Genomic DNA, 18,262 nt, shown 5'->3' with positions numbered 1-18,262 from the left:
ATATTTGATCAAAAAATTAGGAAGTGGCCATCATTAGTGGTGTTTGCTAATACTGGCGCAAATATTTTAAATATATATGTACATACACAAATACATATTTTTGTAGGTGTGTTATATTTTGTTTCAACTTTTCAATATTCTAGTGCCGAAAGTGGATCACTGAAATTTTGGCAAAGGAAATGGATAAATTGTTCATGACTGCACTCACTAGTTCACCCTTCCTCAACTTCTTTTGTTTGCGTCTATATAGTCTGTTGACCTTTTTTTTTTTTTCATGTTTTATGAAGACTCCCAATAAGCACAGCTTGCTTTTTTTTTTCTTTAACCTTAATTGCATTTTCCACAATGGCAGGTGCGATTGGAGGAGGTCCGTTGATTGAAGAGTTCGATCTAAGGGGCATTGTCCACTTGATAAAACAACCTATGCCACTCTTGAAAGGATTTTAAAAAATACCTGTAATGTAATACAGGTAGTCGTCGACTTACGACCGCGATTGGGCCCGACAGATCGGTCGTAACTCGACTTGGTTGTAAATCGGTTCTAAAGTAAAAATTAAATCCAGCAGCTCTGGTTCTTGGTTGGGGGTCGTCCGGATCATCAGCTGGGGCAGCGTGTGGGTTGGTGGGAGCGGGAGACGATCTTTTCATAATCATTGTGAGCTTTGTCTGAATTGTTCGTTTCTTTTTCTCCTCATAAATTTCACGATATGGACGGAAAGCGTCATTTGCCATCCGTTCAATCCTTGCAAATGTTTCTATGTTCTATGTCCATTTCTTCAAAGTGTGCACGGAGTTTATTTAACAGGGAAAAGCCTTCTGACAAGCCTTTGGTGGTGAACATTTTTTCTGTTTCCTCCTCTTCTTTCTCTGCTTCTCTTCTCTCTTCTTCTTCCACTCTCTTCTTCCAGCGCGATCAGTTCTTACAGCGCGATCATTCGTGAGTTCTCCAAGGAGAGGTTTTTTGCCAGTTTCACTATTTTCTCCCAAATCTGATCAAGTTCTTCGTCACTTTCAAATCCAGCAGAAGAGTTCACGTAACGCTTGACAGTTTTTCCATTCGCCATTCATACATTTCTCCGTCACAGCCTCTTAAGCAGCCCAGCCCATCAGTAGTGGGCTGGGCCGTTGATCTCACGGTGTGACTGAACAGCGTGTGTGCGCCGTGGTGACTGAAGAGAGCGCGGGAGCCTCAGAGCGTGAGTACTGTGGCTGGAGGGAATGCCCGCGTTACCCGGACATTGTGGTAGTAAAGTCGATCGGTCGTAAGTTGCATAGGTCGTAAGTCGACGACTACCTGTACCCGTAATTTATTCTACCTTTGGTTAGTAAATCTTGGGCTCCACTCAGTTAAGTCTACTGTGTGGCAAATGCTCAAAAGTATATGAGAGATGCACAGCTTCAAAAATGGAAAGCTGTTATTCTATGTATGGGGACCCTGGACTCTTCTCCTCTTTTTGGTCTGCAGTTGTCTTAGGAGTTTTCCTTAACATTTCTTTTCAAGAATCCCACGGGTTCAGCCATCACTGGATGACCGAATCTTTCCCGCGCAGTCTGCAGTCGCTGTCTACAGCGTAAGTCACACCACGTACATGCACCACAATGCTTCAGTAAATATCCAGCTGTGTATTCTGCAAACCATGAATACAATTACAATTACAATGCTTAATGATTGATATTGACATGTAGGGACTATTTTGAATGTTTGCATGTCTGTGGTCATTGATTTAAAATAGAATTAGTCAGATTAGAATACGGGCTCATCATTGAGCTACTATGGCTATTGATGTGTCCAAAAAGTAGTCGAGAGGTTATATTTTAATAACCCTAGTTTAAAGAATCAGATTTGAAAACCTCTTAGATCACTCATGTTAAACTCTATGTCGAATCACCAATTTATTTTATTGAGGGGAAAAAGTAGTTGTTAACTTTTCAAATTGAACTTTTCAGGTAAAATATTACAGACACACTACATGTAAAACTGGTAAGGCTCACAGTATAGTATGTGTTTTGAATTTGTGTAGGGTTTTTTTTGATTGAGGGTAACATCTCTCTTATACTGTATGTGAAGTAACTATAATCAAATAAAGCCTGCTAGCAGGATGTAATGATGGCATTTTATTTCAAGCTCATCATAATATCAGACTCGTCTGGAAAAAAAAAAAGGAAAGCTTAGTCTCCCCACCTATAGATTTGAAAAAGCTCACTTGAAAACCTCATGCTGTCACGCTTTTTAACTCCACCCACTACCAGTCACAGCGCATCTGCCAGAAGGAATCACGTGAACAATATTGTGTAAGGCATCGGGCAGCGAGGCTTTTTGTTGCGGTTACTCCTTTCCTCCACACTGCAACGCAGATATCCGGGACGAAAACTCTGGCCAAAGTGAAGTTTTTTGAAAACGCCGGGTTTATGTTGTCGTGTGGACGCTGTAACCAAAACTTTTCTATCCGGGGGGTGTCTCCCTGCAACAAAAACCGCTGTGACGTTGGTGTGTGTGACCCGTGTCTACATATACACACAGAATGGACAGAGTAAAAACCAGCTATTTTGTGACTTACAAAGACACGTTGATAAACATGCTTGACAGTTTGTTAGTCTGTTTCTTCCTTTATGAATCAAAGTTTATATATTAAATTATTCATTCATCATTCATTCGTGTTCCTTGCCTGAGACGCCAACACCAGTTCTGGGTTGGAGCAGGTCGCGCTACCTGCTGGTAGGAGAACTCTGTGATGGAGGTCGTCCTCCAGGAGGAACTGCGAGAATTTCCACATGATCAAAGCACAAATAAAAAACTAAAAAGTAGGATGTGCAAAAGTATTGGCCCCCTGTTCTCTCAGCTCAGCTAAACGACTCCAGAAGTTCCCTGATAACTTCTGAATGATCCAATGTTGACCTAAATGGCTAACAATGACAGAGTGCACCTGTGTGTCATTTGGTATCACATTGGCACATCCTACTTTTCAGTTTTTTATTTGTAAACACAAAATGTTAAATAAATTTGGTTCTACTTCACGATTTTGTCTCACATGTTGTTGATTCTTGAAAAATATTTTCAGTTATCTTTAAGTTTGAATCCTGGAATATAGCAAAATGTCAAAAAGTTCTTGGGGGGCGCAATACTTTCGCAAGGCACTGTATTTGACTACATGTGGACATGGCCTGATTCAGGTAGTGCCGCGAGTTTTGACAGCGATATAAGGCGGTGTTTTCTAAAGCAGGAGAATTGTTGTCCAAAAAAATCACCCAAGACCTGCAACAGTGTGCAAAAATGTTTTTTTTAAAAATAAAAACCAATGATGTGACCAAAGCATAATCACTGCCTGTACCTCAATGTTACAAAAGCACAATCATTGTCCATACCACAAGCACCTCCCCTCACTGTACATGTTTACTGTATTTTCATTTTCGTTATGTCCAAATGATCATTTTCCATACTTCCAGTGTGTGTGTATGTGTGTATGCATCTTGTTTGTGTGTATCCTTGCGTCTTTGACGCACCATTTTTGACAGACGCACGATCGTCAGACAGTGTGTGTCCCTTGGACGCAAGCTTTAAGTGTACACCCATTCAACAAAAATATTCACAATTTCTTCCGATTTCTCCACTTAAATTTCGAACACGGAAATCGCCATTACATTTCAAAACTAGCACAAGAATCTCGTTACAAGACTCACCTGCGTGATTCTGCAACACAACGTCTGCCCGTTTTACAAGCTGCAATGAGAGTGAGGAGTTTGTTAGACCCTCCAGAGCAAGCATAAGGTGTCTCTTATGTTTGGAGAGTCCTGTCGGGTTTCTCTGCCTATTAAAGCCCTTCGAAATGTCTGCTGAGGTGATTAAGCGCTATACAAATAAAGGTTGATTGACTGATTATCACCATGCCTCCGAAAAACATGCAAATGTTGGAGAAAAAGCAATTGACGATGAGTGCTTTCTTGTAAAACAACCAAAAGTTAGTGAAGAAAAAGAGACAGTTCTTACTGACAGATTACTGAGATTTGTGTGGGGAAGGCTGTCAGCTTGGTAAAGTGTCCACAGGAGAATACAGTATAAGAATTAACGATAATACTACTGAGTTAAAAGCAACAGTAAAATAAAAACTGTATTCTATCTTTATTTTAAAACTGTTTTTTAATGACTACCAGGATTTAACATTTTGATAACACTAATATATACTGTAATTCTACTCTTTTTTCTTTGTACTTAGGCAGTAATGGTGTCATTAATAAAAACATTAAAACAGTTTGTTTAGTTTTTATATTGTACTATTGGCAAAAGTCAATCCATGCGTTCGTTTCTACTGTATATTGTTAATACTTTTGAGGATGCATTAACGTCGTATCGGGGTGCACACATTTTTCTTGAAGCGGATCCCAAGGATGCACTACTTTCTTGAGGTAAAATGAACTCCGTATATGTATACCATATACATGTGCAAGCATTTGGAGTTAAAAGTAGTTTCCCTACTGGAATTACGAATTGATTTATTTGATTTTTTATTTTTATACACACACAAGCTGTGTACTGCCATCACTAAAATCTGAATGTTTTGCATACTTCCATATTTTGCTGAGTTATATTCACAGGCTTTCTGCAAAATGCCACACACTTCAAACTCATGCCCACTAATATTTTGGCATCCAGTAGATGTTCTACTAGAGCAAATGAAGCCTCATGAAGCGCCGAACCGCAGTGGACTGTTTGGGATGAAAAGCTTCAATGCTTCATTGAGCTTCATCTGCCAATCACTAACTATACATGGACCTCCCAGTTAACATACTTTTAGAGTATCATAACTGTTCCAACAATTTTCATGTTTGTGAGCAGAAAGTCCAAACAACAGGAATGACGCAGAAAACGGCAATGCTTTCTACTTGGCTAGCACAAACAGTCTGTTCAGCTATGGTTTTTGTTCGGAATGGGACAATCAATGTAGTATCCAAAATGATCCTCAGATATCTGACAAAAATGCTCCATAAGTAACTACATAAAGTTCTGTTCATGTAGTCAGCTAACAGAACTATTATTTCTCTAAAATGTCTTTTCCACTTGCTCTTTTGACAGGTGCCTTTTCCTTTAACATCACGATTAGTTAGCTTTCTTTCTAGAAATTAGTCTGCTAACATTCATCCATGGATTGCCCGCCCAGCGCAATCCATGATTTGCCAACACAAAGTCGTTACGTCACCATGTTGATTTTTGACTACCTAAGGGTGCGCTTGGTTTATAATACGAATGCATTTGTTTTCATATGTTTGGTATGAAATCTGATATTGTTTTTTTGTGGAATTTCCATAGGCTCCCGCTAGTTTAGTATATCATTAAATTATAGTAAATTAAATGTGTGCAATAGAGATGAAATACTCTCCAACATCAGAATCATTCATTCATCTTCTGGAAGACAAGACCATTGTAATCGTAATTCAGCCGCTTTATCTGAAAATGGGTCTTGGATTCTACTGTAGCCACTGTCCTCTCTCTTTGTTCTGGGATAGCCCAGCTGAATGAGCGCAAAAGGCAGGGTACCCTCCTGATGAAACACCAGGTCATCGTAGGGCCATACATAGACCCAACAGTCACGTTCACACTCATATCTAAGGAAACTTTAAAGTGACCAATTCACCTAAGTTTAAAGTAGAATCAAACCCAGGGTCTACTTGCTGTGAGGCAAAAGTGCTCCCCACTGTGCCACTGTGCTGCCACCCATTAGAATCAGCCTTTCGTTTTTTGTTTTCCATCCTTGAAATTTGCCTTTCAGACTGCAGCTTGATGGCAGAGGCTGATCAAAGGCCAGCCAACACGTCATGTGTTGGCTGGTCTGACTCTGAAGCAGTCTCATATGATACATTTGTATTTAGTTTTAATTAGACTAGCGGGAACCTGTGGAAATTCAACAATAAAACATTAATATCAGATTTCATTTTTTTTCTTCGCTGTCACAAGAAAACAAACCGCTGTGTCCGACGAAGCCATAATGGCTCCGTGTGTGTGGGAAGGACGAACGCGAAGACGAAAGCCGCTTGGGTGTTATGGTCCAGCCATCTGGGTAGATGCCGGCTTCATGAGTTTGGTCCTGGTGAATAAAGCAACGGGGTTCTCCACATGACAACGTATATAAACCGCTATCTTTGACGCAACCAAAACGACTCCGTAAGTGAGAGTCATGGACAAATGTGAAGACCGGAGCTAACTTGGCTAGAGGCCCGAACATCAGGGTAGACGCTGGCCAAAACTGAACACAAGAAAACATTTTTATTTCTTATGTATAGTTTGTTTGCATTATTAGTCAGTGGACATTAAACAGAAAATAGGGTATTTTTTGTGGTGACAGCTGTTTATTTAATTCCACGATGCTCTCAGGAGCTCTTTTTTACGCGATTCCTTCTGGCTGATGCGACGTGATTGGTTAGGCGCCGTGATTGGTTGTGTGCTTGATTGACAGGTAGTGGTTGGAGTAAAAAACATGACACTGAGGTTTTCAAGTGAGCTTATTCAAATATATGTTTGGAGATTACAGTCTCCGTAACTTTTTTGTGATTCTTATGTTAGAGCGTTAAAAGCCTGTACAGAGGGATGATATCATAGTCTTAACCACGGTCACTGAGGAATGTTTCATAGTGAAAGACAAGCTGATAAACTGAGTCAGCAAGTCATTAATTCTTTTATTTTTTTATTTTGTATACTGTTTTGGTGTCCAAAGGGAAATTAAGAGCACACTAGTATTTCAGTGACATATTTACTATTATCTACAGGACCCTGTAATACACAGGATTGAGGAATCCCTTGCTTACAAGGAGGCCTTTAAGCATGCAGTGGGAAGTAGAGTGGCAAGCAGCTCCTTCCTGGTGTACCCCAAATGAGCAACTAGTAAAAGTGGACGGCGCCTTGCTCAAGGGCGCCTCGCTCAAGGGCGCCTCGGGAGTGCTCCGGAGATGAGCTGACACCTCCCAAGGGTGGCTGGGCGGGAGCGGGAATCAAACCACCGATCTTGTGATCACTGAACGACCTGCTCTGCAGCTGAACTGCTGCCTCCCCGTCATAAAGGCATTGGTGAAAATAAGATGAAGACCCCATCCCCAATGGTAGAATTCTCTGGCTTGGTACCAGATATGAGAAATGCGTTATTATATTTGCATTTGAAAATATAAACAAACTTAAATTTAAGAATGCTTAAGCAAATTATATACAGATATATGCTGACATGTTAACTCCTTACCTCAAGTTGTTTCTATATATTTTTATGCAGTTAAAAATATTGGAACAGTAACAAAGACTGAATGACATTCTGCTATCATACAAGTTAATGCTACCTACAATAATACTCAGCTCTCGACATGCATACTTTTGAATGTCACACTGTGTATGATATTAGATTTAGATAATCTATTCAGCATTCTAAAACTCTTTGAGTCTGTATACGAATCTATGCAGGAAGTTAAACAGTTTTGCAACAAAATAAAATGAAGACATGTCTATTAATGTAGCAGCTTTAATCTGGTTTGGAAATATTTTATCTCAGAGAATGTCATTCATGGTCGTACATGTTCATTAAAGGAACAGTAAAGTTAATTTTAAGTGACATGTTATCATGAAAAATAGAAGAAAAAATAAATCATATATTTGTAGCATCATCCCTTTGGTCAGAAAAGCTTAAAATCTGCGCCGCAGCAGCTTCCGCATTCAGTGGTCACATGGGCGTCATACGTCACTGGGGCCAAACAGCTTGGCAGCCATAAGAAACAATGCAATCCACGACACGGTGAATGTTTGTGTCAACAGAACATCAAGAAATTACAAAGAGAAGGGCCTATCTTTCCTTAGAATATTAATTCCACACAGTCCAACAGTAACGAATGGCGGCTAGCTCAGTGCTAACATGGAAAATCCCATTGACTGGCTAACACGTTAGCATCAGTAGTGCGATTAACTTTTCCATACACACAGTAAACCATCTAGTGACTCATCCCAGGTGTCTTCATCCAACTAGTTATAATGTCCCGTTTGGGTTTACTGTCTTCTTTTCCTTTCGGCTTTTCCCTTCAGGGGTCGCCACAGCGAATCAATTGCCTCCATCTAACCCTGTCTGCTGCATCCTCTTCTCTCACACCAACTACCGTCATGCCCTACTTCACTACAATATCTATTCTTGTTAGTGGATGTGTGTTTAGCAAGCCCTCTGTTTTTCGTCTTTGCCTTTGCCTCATGTACATCCCCTCCCCCACCCATCACTCTGTATGTCCTCAGAATACATCAATTGCCTGAGGTAAAGGAGGCCCCTCCCCTGGCGACAGCAACTAAATTATAGTTGCTTTATTCCAGGTCATCTGAGGGAAGTGGGCCACACAGAAAAGCTAGAGTGATGTAGAATACGATATAAAGCACTAGAGAAGTTGCACAGTATTAACACAAAGTACTCCCTGTAGTAGTACCCAGTGGTGTTAAATATGACACAATTTAGATACAGCAGTATTTTGATTTTAGAATATGCTTTTTAATATTTTACTTCTAGATTGTTGGTGGTGAAATCAAAAACCCTGAGATAATGTTTGCAACTGGTCCTCCAGTTTTATAATTGCTTGCCAGGCTTATAAACTAGTTCTGATGATGTTGTTATTATCCTTAATATTTCTGATCTTCTTTATGTCCGAGGTGAATAAGAGACTTGGTTGTAAAGCACCTGCATTAAATGATTTAAGTTTCCAAAACTGGAGGGCCGGATGCAAACATTGTCTTCCATGACCCCTATACAAAATCACATTGACTTTATTGCGGTCAGGTGGGATGAGGGATTTGATATCTGGAGGGATAGGGGGATCGCGTCTCTGGGAGATCCGTTTGATAATAGAATAATGCTCACTTTTCGCTGCAAGTTGGACAGAAAGAGGGTTTCCCAGTGAATCACTTTTTTGGGTATGTACAAATTTGTAGCTTTATTGATACATTTTATTAAAGGCACTTCTCTGGCACTCAAGAACACCTTACATTAAAAGCACAAGAGGTCTAAAAATAAGAATTGGTTAAAAAAAATTAGCGTGCATTAAAATCACCGGGCAGGAGCGGGAATCCAACCGCTGATCTTGGGAACTTTGGATGATCCACTCTACCGCTCGTGCCACTGCTGCCATATCTCCTAGTCCATCTGATTTTATGTTTTATTTGATGCAGGTACCAAGGCATGCTGGTCCTCCTTACAATACTCATGACATCACAAAGGGACACCCTAGCTTGGCGGGCACTCCGCCCGGTCTTGCCCACTCCCCAGCGCTCTCTCAGGTATCAGTAGCCACAGCTTCTCCGTATCGCTACCCTAAGGGCTGGGAGGCAGGTGGAGGGGTGAGTTTATCACTGCAGCCGCCGTCATCCTCAACTTGATCATGCTCAATTTCTCCATTTGTCTGCTTGCTCCTTATAAATTTTGTGGAGACAAACTGAAAATTCAACACTAGAATTTGTTTGTCAATATGATCATGTTGAGACAAAGTTTCACAAAGATACATTGCTAAATTAAAGTTTATTTTTAATTGGCATTGTTAAGTCAAATTTGAATGCTTGAGATTGAGAGTTTTTCTCTTTTTCACTTGATAAAACACATGTTAAACATTCTGACTTGATGACTTGATTTCAACACTTGTTGTAACACACATTCTAAAATAATGCTATAAATATACATGGCACCTAATGCCCATATCACAATCCATTGTCTTTATTTTTTTCGAAAACTTTTTAGCATGCATTACCATCCTGCTTTTTTCTTTCCATGTTATGCTTCGCAGAGCTAAATTATATGTTGACAAAAATCAAAGATTTCATTTACTTCACAACAAGAGAAGGACAGAAGAAATATTGAAGTAGGGGTGCTCACACTTTTTAGCATGCAAGCTACTTACAAATTGACCAAAGTCATTATGATAGAGCATGGAGCCTCATGCTGCCAGTGGTTTTGGAATATTTTGAATGATCTTTCAAGGCCACATAGAATTCATGGTATTCTATACCATGTAACACTGACACTACCAAAAGAAGGAGTAGACTCTCTTCTTTCATCAGATTTTTTTGTTCTTTTTCCATTTTTTTCCCTTTCTAAAAAAAGGATCTTCAATCTTTAGTAATTGGCAGTAAAAGGTAGGCTGGTTTCACCCAAAACAACAGTTCTTGTTAGAAAACAGAAGATAAGCTTTTTGTTAAAAGCTGTGTCCGAAGAGAAGACTGACTTTGACGCAAATTTTTTGTTTTTTGCATTCGTAACACCTCAAACATCTCAACAACAAAAACAATACTTCTACAAACCAACAAAAACAATACTGAGAAAAGGCTTGTGATGGTAAAATAATTTATTCACAAATATAAACCTATGTTCACTATACCTGCTGAAAAACATAATGGATGTCTTTGTTTAATGACAGTCAACAATTGGAATCAAATTTGACATCTAAAGACAAAAATGGCAGCCAATAAGTTAATGAATTAGGTCAGGGTTAGACATGCTCAAAGTTCTAGTAGAATGCTAATAGGGCACAAGGACAAAAAGACAGTAGAATTACGTCAAGTTGAAGTGAGAAAAAAGGATTCGTTCATTTTTTCTGAGTTTGGAACATAAGTTTTACATTCTCTGGTTCTGCCCCTTACCATGTATAAACATGATGAAACACAGTCAAAAGGTCACATCTGTGTATAAAAGGCTCACTGTACGCCTCAGCAGTGCTCAGTAGGTGAACTGACAACTCTACAGCTACTAGTTGGCACTCCACATTTTTTGGTTCACGCTTGTCACCCTCTGGTCCCCTACACAAATCCTTGTGGACTGAGATAATGCTGCCATAATAAAGGCGCACAGTTTGAGGGTGCAAATTGTGTTTGTACAGTTCTTAACACCAAATCAAACCTATTTCCTTGCAGCTCCATATGAAGTAATTTGCTGTATGTTTTTGAGGTTGCAGTTCTGTGAAACACAACGCCCCCCCCCAAAAAAAAACAAAAACAAAAAAACCAAAAACAAGCACTGACTGAGTGCATAATATCCAGTCTGCAAATAGCAAACCCTCCTTCTTTGTCTTTCCTTGTTCTCTTCACAGTCTCCATACAACCCTGGACAAAATGCTGGTTCTGCCCCTTTAGTGTATTCTCCCCAGACACAGCAAATGAATGCACAGACACAAAGTCGTCCGGTGAGTATCCTTGCCTTATATTTACAGTTCACCTGCTTTCACATACCCCAGCAGTTGGTGCTTGATTGAAAGTCTCATTGAGTCAGCTGTGGAGCTATAGCAGCGGTCCCCAAACACCGGGTGGCAACCCGGTACCAAATGACCTAAGTAGCCCACAATGGTGCCAGTGTTCTGGATTAAAGTCATGGCACAATATCCTAACATCACCTAAAAAGCATGGAAAACCCTGCTTCCATTTGCAACCTATCTCCGTGAAGAGGAATTATTTTTTTCTTCTTCCTCCTTCTTCTTCCTTCTTTGACTCGTTCACCCTTTTATTGGAAATGATCAGTACTTCTCCTATGTTAAATGCACTGATTTTAAGACTATATTTCAAAAACCTCATCAGTGCAGTCACTTGAGTAAAGTTTTTTAAAATCCCCCACCTATTTATTTGAATAAGCTCACTTGAAAGTCTCACGCTGTCACCAACTCCACCCACTACCTGTCAATCAAGCGCCCAACCAATCACGGCGCATCTGCCAGAAGGAATCACATGAACAATATGGCGTAAGGAATCTGCTATGTTAGGAGAAGCAATAACTGTACATGGACTTCCCAGTTAACATAATTTTAGAGTGTCATAACTGTTCCAACGATTATCATGTTTTTGAGCAGAGAGTCCAAACATCAGGAACGACAGACAATGGCAACGAAGTCTGAGTGAAACTAGCTTGCTAGTACAGTTTGTCCAGCTATGTTTCCATTTGGAATGGGGCAATCGATATAGTATCCAAAATGTTCCTCGGGCATCTGACAAAAATGCTCTTTAAGTAACTACATACAGTTCTGTCCATGTAGTCAGCTAACAGAACTATCACTTCTCTAAAATGTCTTTTCCATTTGCTCTTTTGACAGGTGCTTTTTCCTTTAACATTAGCTCCTTTCCCAATCTCACCATTAGTTAGCTTTCTTTCTCCAGTTAGCCTGCTAACATTCATCTACGGCTTCGGAATGCCCGCCCAGCGCAAGCCATGAATTGCCCACGCAAAGTCCTTGTGTCACCATGTTGATTTTTAACTACGTTGGGTTATAATACCAATACATTTGTTTTCATGTTTGATATGAAGTCTGATATTATAGTTTTATCGTGGAATTTCCATGGGTTCCCACTAGTAACTATTTCTTATAATTATTTCATTTACAGAGATGTGGATTATCAATTTATGAAAAAAAGGTGTTTATTGTCTGTTGATGTTTGAATTCTACATAAAACCACTGCGGTGATTTATTAGATTACAGCTATCCTGGTGTCATTTACGGTGAAAATATTGTCTTGAAACTGGTCCGTGGCACAAAAAGATTGGGGACCGCTGCTCAATGAGACAGATGTCCAGACATGATTTATGTTCTCAGTGTCTTTGTCTCTTTTAATATTCATTGTGGATTGTTGTGGTCAGTGGTCAAATATATATTTTTACATCCCAGTGTAGGATTTCGAGTGCATCACAAAAGTTAAAAGTTGTTGTGTGTTGTTATATTGCTTAGTTTAAAATATGCTTGACAATTCATTTTGTTTTTCCTGTGCAGTTAAAGGACAGTCAGTTGATAGTAAAAATTGACATCATTCTCCAACTATAGGATAAACAATTTCTCTCTGCAGTTTGGCAAAATTTGTAAATTTGCCAATAATCAGATAATATAAATGCCGTAATCCCTCGTTACTGGTGGTTAATGTGTTCCAGGACTCCCCGCAATAAAATGAAATTCCTCAAAATATAGCATTTTATTACGGTAATTTAAACTTTTATTAACCCTCCTCATACTGATATGAAACCACCATATATCTGTATTACCTTTTCCCACACTCTGATAGGCTGTTTAAAGCACTTGTGTCTCACTGAAGTGTGCTGGGTTCTGTGAGTCTCGGAACGCAGCGCACTTCCAGATGCTGTCAGCCAATAGAATGCATGTACGGTATCATGACTATCTACTAAAAATCAACGATGTAGTGAAGCCATGCATCTAGAAGTGCTCATAAGCAAGGGATTACTGTAAATATTATTTTTAAAGTTGTTTTTTTAATTTTGAAATTACTGAAATTACCTCAATTATATTTATCATGAGCGAAGACTAATTATTGATATTGGCAGTCCCTCTGATGTCGACGTTGTCCAAATGCATTTAACTAAATATACTACTTATGCATACTTGAAACAAGATATTACCTGTTAACAGTTTGACTAAGACCAGAGAGCAGAATTGTTCACCAGTTTAAAGTGTTGTTGGTCCGTGGTTTTGTATGTTATTTTTTGGGTGTCTGCCTTTGTCGCTTACCATTGTGTCTCTTGTGCGCTTTCCTTTCCCTGCATTGTCATCACTGCTTCAATTCTTCTTGCTGGACCTCTCCCCACTCTTCGAACCAGTTCGCTACAGGCCCTCGACCAACCCACCATCAGGTAATTTACCCCCGCTGAATGCCCCTCCTGCTCATCCTCTCGCATCATCATCAGAGCAGTTTGCTGGTTCTTGCTGGCAAAGGTCGAATTTTAGGACGTCGGCTGTCCTTTAAAAAAGCCTCAGATTTGCAGGCTTTCTAGTATTTTGGATGCAGTTGAAGATGTTTTAATAATGGGATTTTCAAGAAAATGGTACTGTTTAGTCAAAATACCCAGGCTGGTGCACTGAGCTTTTCTTGATTGTGTGTTGTTGCACTATTCGTGCTCATTTTTGTGGTAAGATTGATCTTCAATCTTTCTGAACTGGTAAATAGTTTTCTTTGTACAAGTTAGGTGTGATGATTCATATAAAAGTTCAGTTTTGGGCTCTGTTTGTAGCTAATAGGGGAGGAGTAGCTCACTCCACTAAGTCTTGGACCCAAAGGTCGCTGGTTCAAGACCTGTGTGGGCCAAAATATTTGGAGTGTGAACACACAGTAAGAGGTGCCAGTTCACCTCCTGAGCACTGCCGAGGTGCCCTTGAGCAATGCACCGTCCCCTCTCAAGTTGGAATTACAAGTTGCCCATTGGAGCTGCCTGTGACTCTACCTCCCCATTATTTGCATGCCTATAGGCCTCTTGTGATTGTATGGGTGTGTGTGTGTATGGGTATGTGTTCCGGACCTGTACCCACATACATACGTGTGTGACTAACAACTAATGTACCAGAGTGGACAAATAATTTCCACTACGGGTGATTACTAAAGTTGATTTCCTTGTAACACATTTATTGTGATTGTATTTGTTTTTGACCTCAGTGCCACAGAGACATTGCATGAACACAGGTGTTGGACTTGCAAATTTTTTAGCACAAAACTGCCAAAAACAGTTTCAGTGTCACGCTTGCATAGTTCAGTCATTCAGACTATGAATTCCAGGTAGTCCTCAGCCTATGAACACAACTGGTTCTGAGAGGCTGTTTGTAAGCGAAATTGTTTGTAAGTCGTTTATTATTCAATTTCAATTTATAATTGCCATTTGAGGTCATTTTATTGCCATTACTGCTCTACATACAAAAATACAGGTAGTCGTTCTCGATTATACGTCGGTTTTAAACAAAAAATAGACCAACAATTATCAAGTTTAAATCATTTCACTGACTTTACGTCTGTATGCCCAAAATATTAGTCGTAAAATCACTATCAACACTGTTAAATCACATAATATTGTAATATCCCAGGTATTAACTATAACTGCACTAGAGATGGAACTCGTAGACACAGGCTTTATCAGGCTTTTTCATCTCTTTACACACCCAGGGATGTACAGTAGCTCAGCATTTTCAGCCCACAAGTCAGCATCAACTGTAGGCTGGTCCCAAACCCGGATAAATGCAGAGGGTTGCAGCAGGAAGGGCATCCAGCGTAAATATTATGTTGCCAAACAAATGTAAGCGCTCATTTCAAAAAATGGAAAAAGGATGACACGGCGTGGCGACCCCTAACGAGACAATCCAAAAAATAGTTTTTGTCATCTCTTTACCCAGGGACTCCTACCCAAGAAACAACTCCCACTAAAAACTAACTCAATGACTCATTCTCTTTTCCCAAGTCTAGCAAACTCCCGTACAGCCCAACACATGCACAGCCGACAGCTCAGAGCAACATCCCAATAACAATCTTTATTATCACTGGCTATCATAATATCATGTTACCATACTATAAATAAGAATAAAAACATATTAAATCATATACTTTACATTTGTATATATCCAATGTCTACCATTAAGTGTTACTCCTTATTCATGTGATTGTTTTGAATTCAGATTAGTTTCTGGAAAACTTTTGCTCCTTATAAATCCTCGAGGAGAACAAGAATAAGGAACTCTCAACCAGTTTTTAAGAGCAATAACATCAACAGCTGAGTCTGGCTGTTGTTTATGATCCGCTGTACGTAAAAGTAGTGCCATAATGACATTAACCTTTAGAGTAGTGGAGGGGACAGGAAGCGTTGTTATCACTCAGAGAGATTGTCGCCACTATCACTATCATCACTAGTCTTTGCTTTATCAACCATGATGAATGGTAAATCAATCAAACTTTATTTATAAAGCCCTTTTCATACAAAGTGAGTAGCCCAAATTACTTTGCATAAAAACAATATAAAAACAGTTTACACTGGAAAAATCCCTCCCTCATCCCCAACACACAAAGAAGCTAGACTAAAAGGTTAAAAGTAGTACTTTAAAGAAAAAAGTAAATAAATAAATACATTTTTAGTTAAAACCCAAGTTAAAAAGGTGCGTCTTGAGTTTGCTTTTAAAAATGTCCACAGACTATTTTCCTCAGGCAAACTGTTCCACAAACGTCGGCCGTAGTGGTAAAAGGAAGCCTTGCCATATGTTTTGGTTAAAACATATGGCAAATGCCTGAAGACCTGAGAGATCTAGAGGGTGTTTATGTTAAAAGCAAATCATATAAAAAATTAGGACCAAGACCATTAAGAGCTTTAAAAACCATTAAAAGCATCTTAAAATCGATTCTGAAGCGTACAGGTAACCAGTGCAGAGACTTTAAAATTGGTGTGATGTAAGCTCTCTTTCTGGTCCTCGTCAGAACTCGTGCAGCTGAGTTTTGGAGATGTTGTAATGGAGTAGTGCTTTTTTTGGAGAGACCAGAAAGAAGAGTACTGCAGTAATCAATTCTATTAGTGTCTCTGACATAATGCTTGACATAATGTGGTTTTTATCATCTAAAGAAATCTCAAACCGAGATAAAAATGATCTTACCCTGGCAATGTTCTTGAGATGATAAAAACCACTCTTAACCGTATTTTTGATATGAGCATTATAACTCAATTTAGAATCTAGAATAACACCAAGTTTTTTTTAACCTGCTCAGATGTCTTAAAAGCCAGGGCTTTGAGTTTTAAATTTAGTTTTTCTCTGTGTCTTCAGGACCGACAAGTACAGTATTTTCTGCACTATGAGACGCACAGGATTATAAGGCGCACCTTTAATGAATTGTTTATTTTATAATTTATTTCATATATGAGGCGCACCAGATTATAAGGCGCATACTGTATAATAAAATATATTAAAATAGATTTAAAAAACTAGTGGCTGTAGTTGCGCTATCCTTCCACTAGCTAGAGCATTCATGACTGTGAGTATCTTTAGTCAGCTGTGAAAGGCTCTTGTTATTTCAATAAAGCCATTCTGAGCCTCATCAAGGAAACCTGATCACTTGATCACGTTGCCATCTTAGAAAGAAGTCAACACGCATATTAAAAAACCTGACATTAAAACGGGTTGAATTCATCATGAGTCAACTCAGTTCGAACAGGGCGGATTATTTCCTGATCTGAACTTTGAAGCGGCAACGTTTGTCTTTGTTTATTAAATATTGTTTCAATCGATCGGTAGTCCAGTCGGAGGTGAGGTGCAGCTATTTGCTGTCTAAACAAGTTTTAACCAGTTTTTAATGCCAGGCTGTTAATTTACTGGCAAATGCGTTTTATTCATAGAACTGACTTTAACGTCGGTGTCTCACCGCCGTGAATCTCACAGCACGTCGCTGCCAGACAGAATACACAAAACCTAAATGGGCCCCTCCGCCGCCCGCCCAGAGCTATCAACTACATTTGCAAATCAGTGCAGCACACCAGGTACCGTTGTCTAGCAGTGACTCTGCTCTTGATATTTCAGAAAAGACTGGAAGTTCAGCTTTGAGGGTCTTTAATTCGCCTTTATGCCAGTTTCTCCGTGTGTTTCCGCAAACTAATAGAATTGACCGTCACTAGAATCCAGTACTGACACTCGACAACAGCATTTTTTAGACCAATTAACTTTAAAGTGGGTTATTTCCGGCGCCACAGTAGTTGGGAAATACTTTATTAATAGAATTGTTGAAAATTCCCAATGTTTTGCTACGTTGTCATAGCCGGTCACCGGTGTTCTTCTCAGCAGGCTGCTCTGCCGGGAAACAGCAGGAGTGAGAGTCGGCATTTCGCCCCTTGACTACCGTTATTAGGGGGCATAGTATTGCCTGAATACTGTCTGAGGGTGTCCCTGGTGACATAGTGCAGCATGACTACCAGCTTTTTTTCATCAATCTTGTTTTTAACCAATACAAATATTAATCCATATACAAGGCGCATCGGATTATAAGGCGCACTACGGGATTTTGAGAAAATTATAGGCTTTTAGATGCGCCTTATAGTGTGGAAAATACTGTACTTCTGTTTTGTCCTGTACCCGCCATCCATAACTTAATATCCAAAATGCATTTTAACAGAGCATCTATTGGCCCAGTGTCATCAGGGAACACAGCTATGTAAAGTTGTGTGTCACCAGCATAACTGGAAATTAATGCCATGCCTCCTGATGACATCACCCAGTGGTAACATATAAAGATTAAAAAAAGTTGGACCTAAAATTGAGCCTTACGGGACACCACACTTCAGTTCATAAGTCTTAAAGGAATATTCGTCCATGCTTATAAAAAATTCTCTTCCAGTAAGATATGACTTGAACCAATTAAAAACAGTACCAGAAATGCCAATCAATGTATAAAGTCTGTCCATGAGAATTGCGTTGTCAACCGTGTCGACGCTGCACTGAGGTCAAGTAAAACAAGAACAGAAAGTTTCTTTATGTCAATATTGCACCTTAACTC

At 39.5% G+C, this 18,262-nt stretch overlaps 1 protein-coding gene across 3 annotated transcripts in view; it reads left to right on the top strand.

Annotated features, from left to right (window-relative positions):
* The window catches only part of LOC137594909 (eukaryotic translation initiation factor 4 gamma 3-like), an 87,368-nt gene that overhangs the window by 12,799 nt on the left and 56,307 nt on the right, over window positions 1-18,262 (top strand). For all 3 annotated transcript variants that reach the window (XM_068314538.1, XM_068314537.1, XM_068314539.1), the window contains exons 2-5: window positions 1,502-1,571; window positions 9,170-9,337; window positions 11,077-11,169; window positions 13,575-13,607. In XM_068314538.1, coding sequence (XP_068170639.1) covers window positions 1,502-1,571; window positions 9,170-9,337; window positions 11,077-11,169; window positions 13,575-13,607 — 364 coding nt within the window. The remainder of the gene's footprint in view (window positions 1-1,501; window positions 1,572-9,169; window positions 9,338-11,076; window positions 11,170-13,574; window positions 13,608-18,262) is intronic.

The sequence above is a fragment of the Antennarius striatus genome, chromosome 5 (assembly GCF_040054535.1).
Source record: "Antennarius striatus isolate MH-2024 chromosome 5, ASM4005453v1, whole genome shotgun sequence".
Lineage (NCBI taxonomy): Eukaryota > Metazoa > Chordata > Actinopteri > Lophiiformes > Antennariidae > Antennarius > Antennarius striatus.
This window is presented reverse-complemented; position numbering and strand designations above follow the sequence as displayed.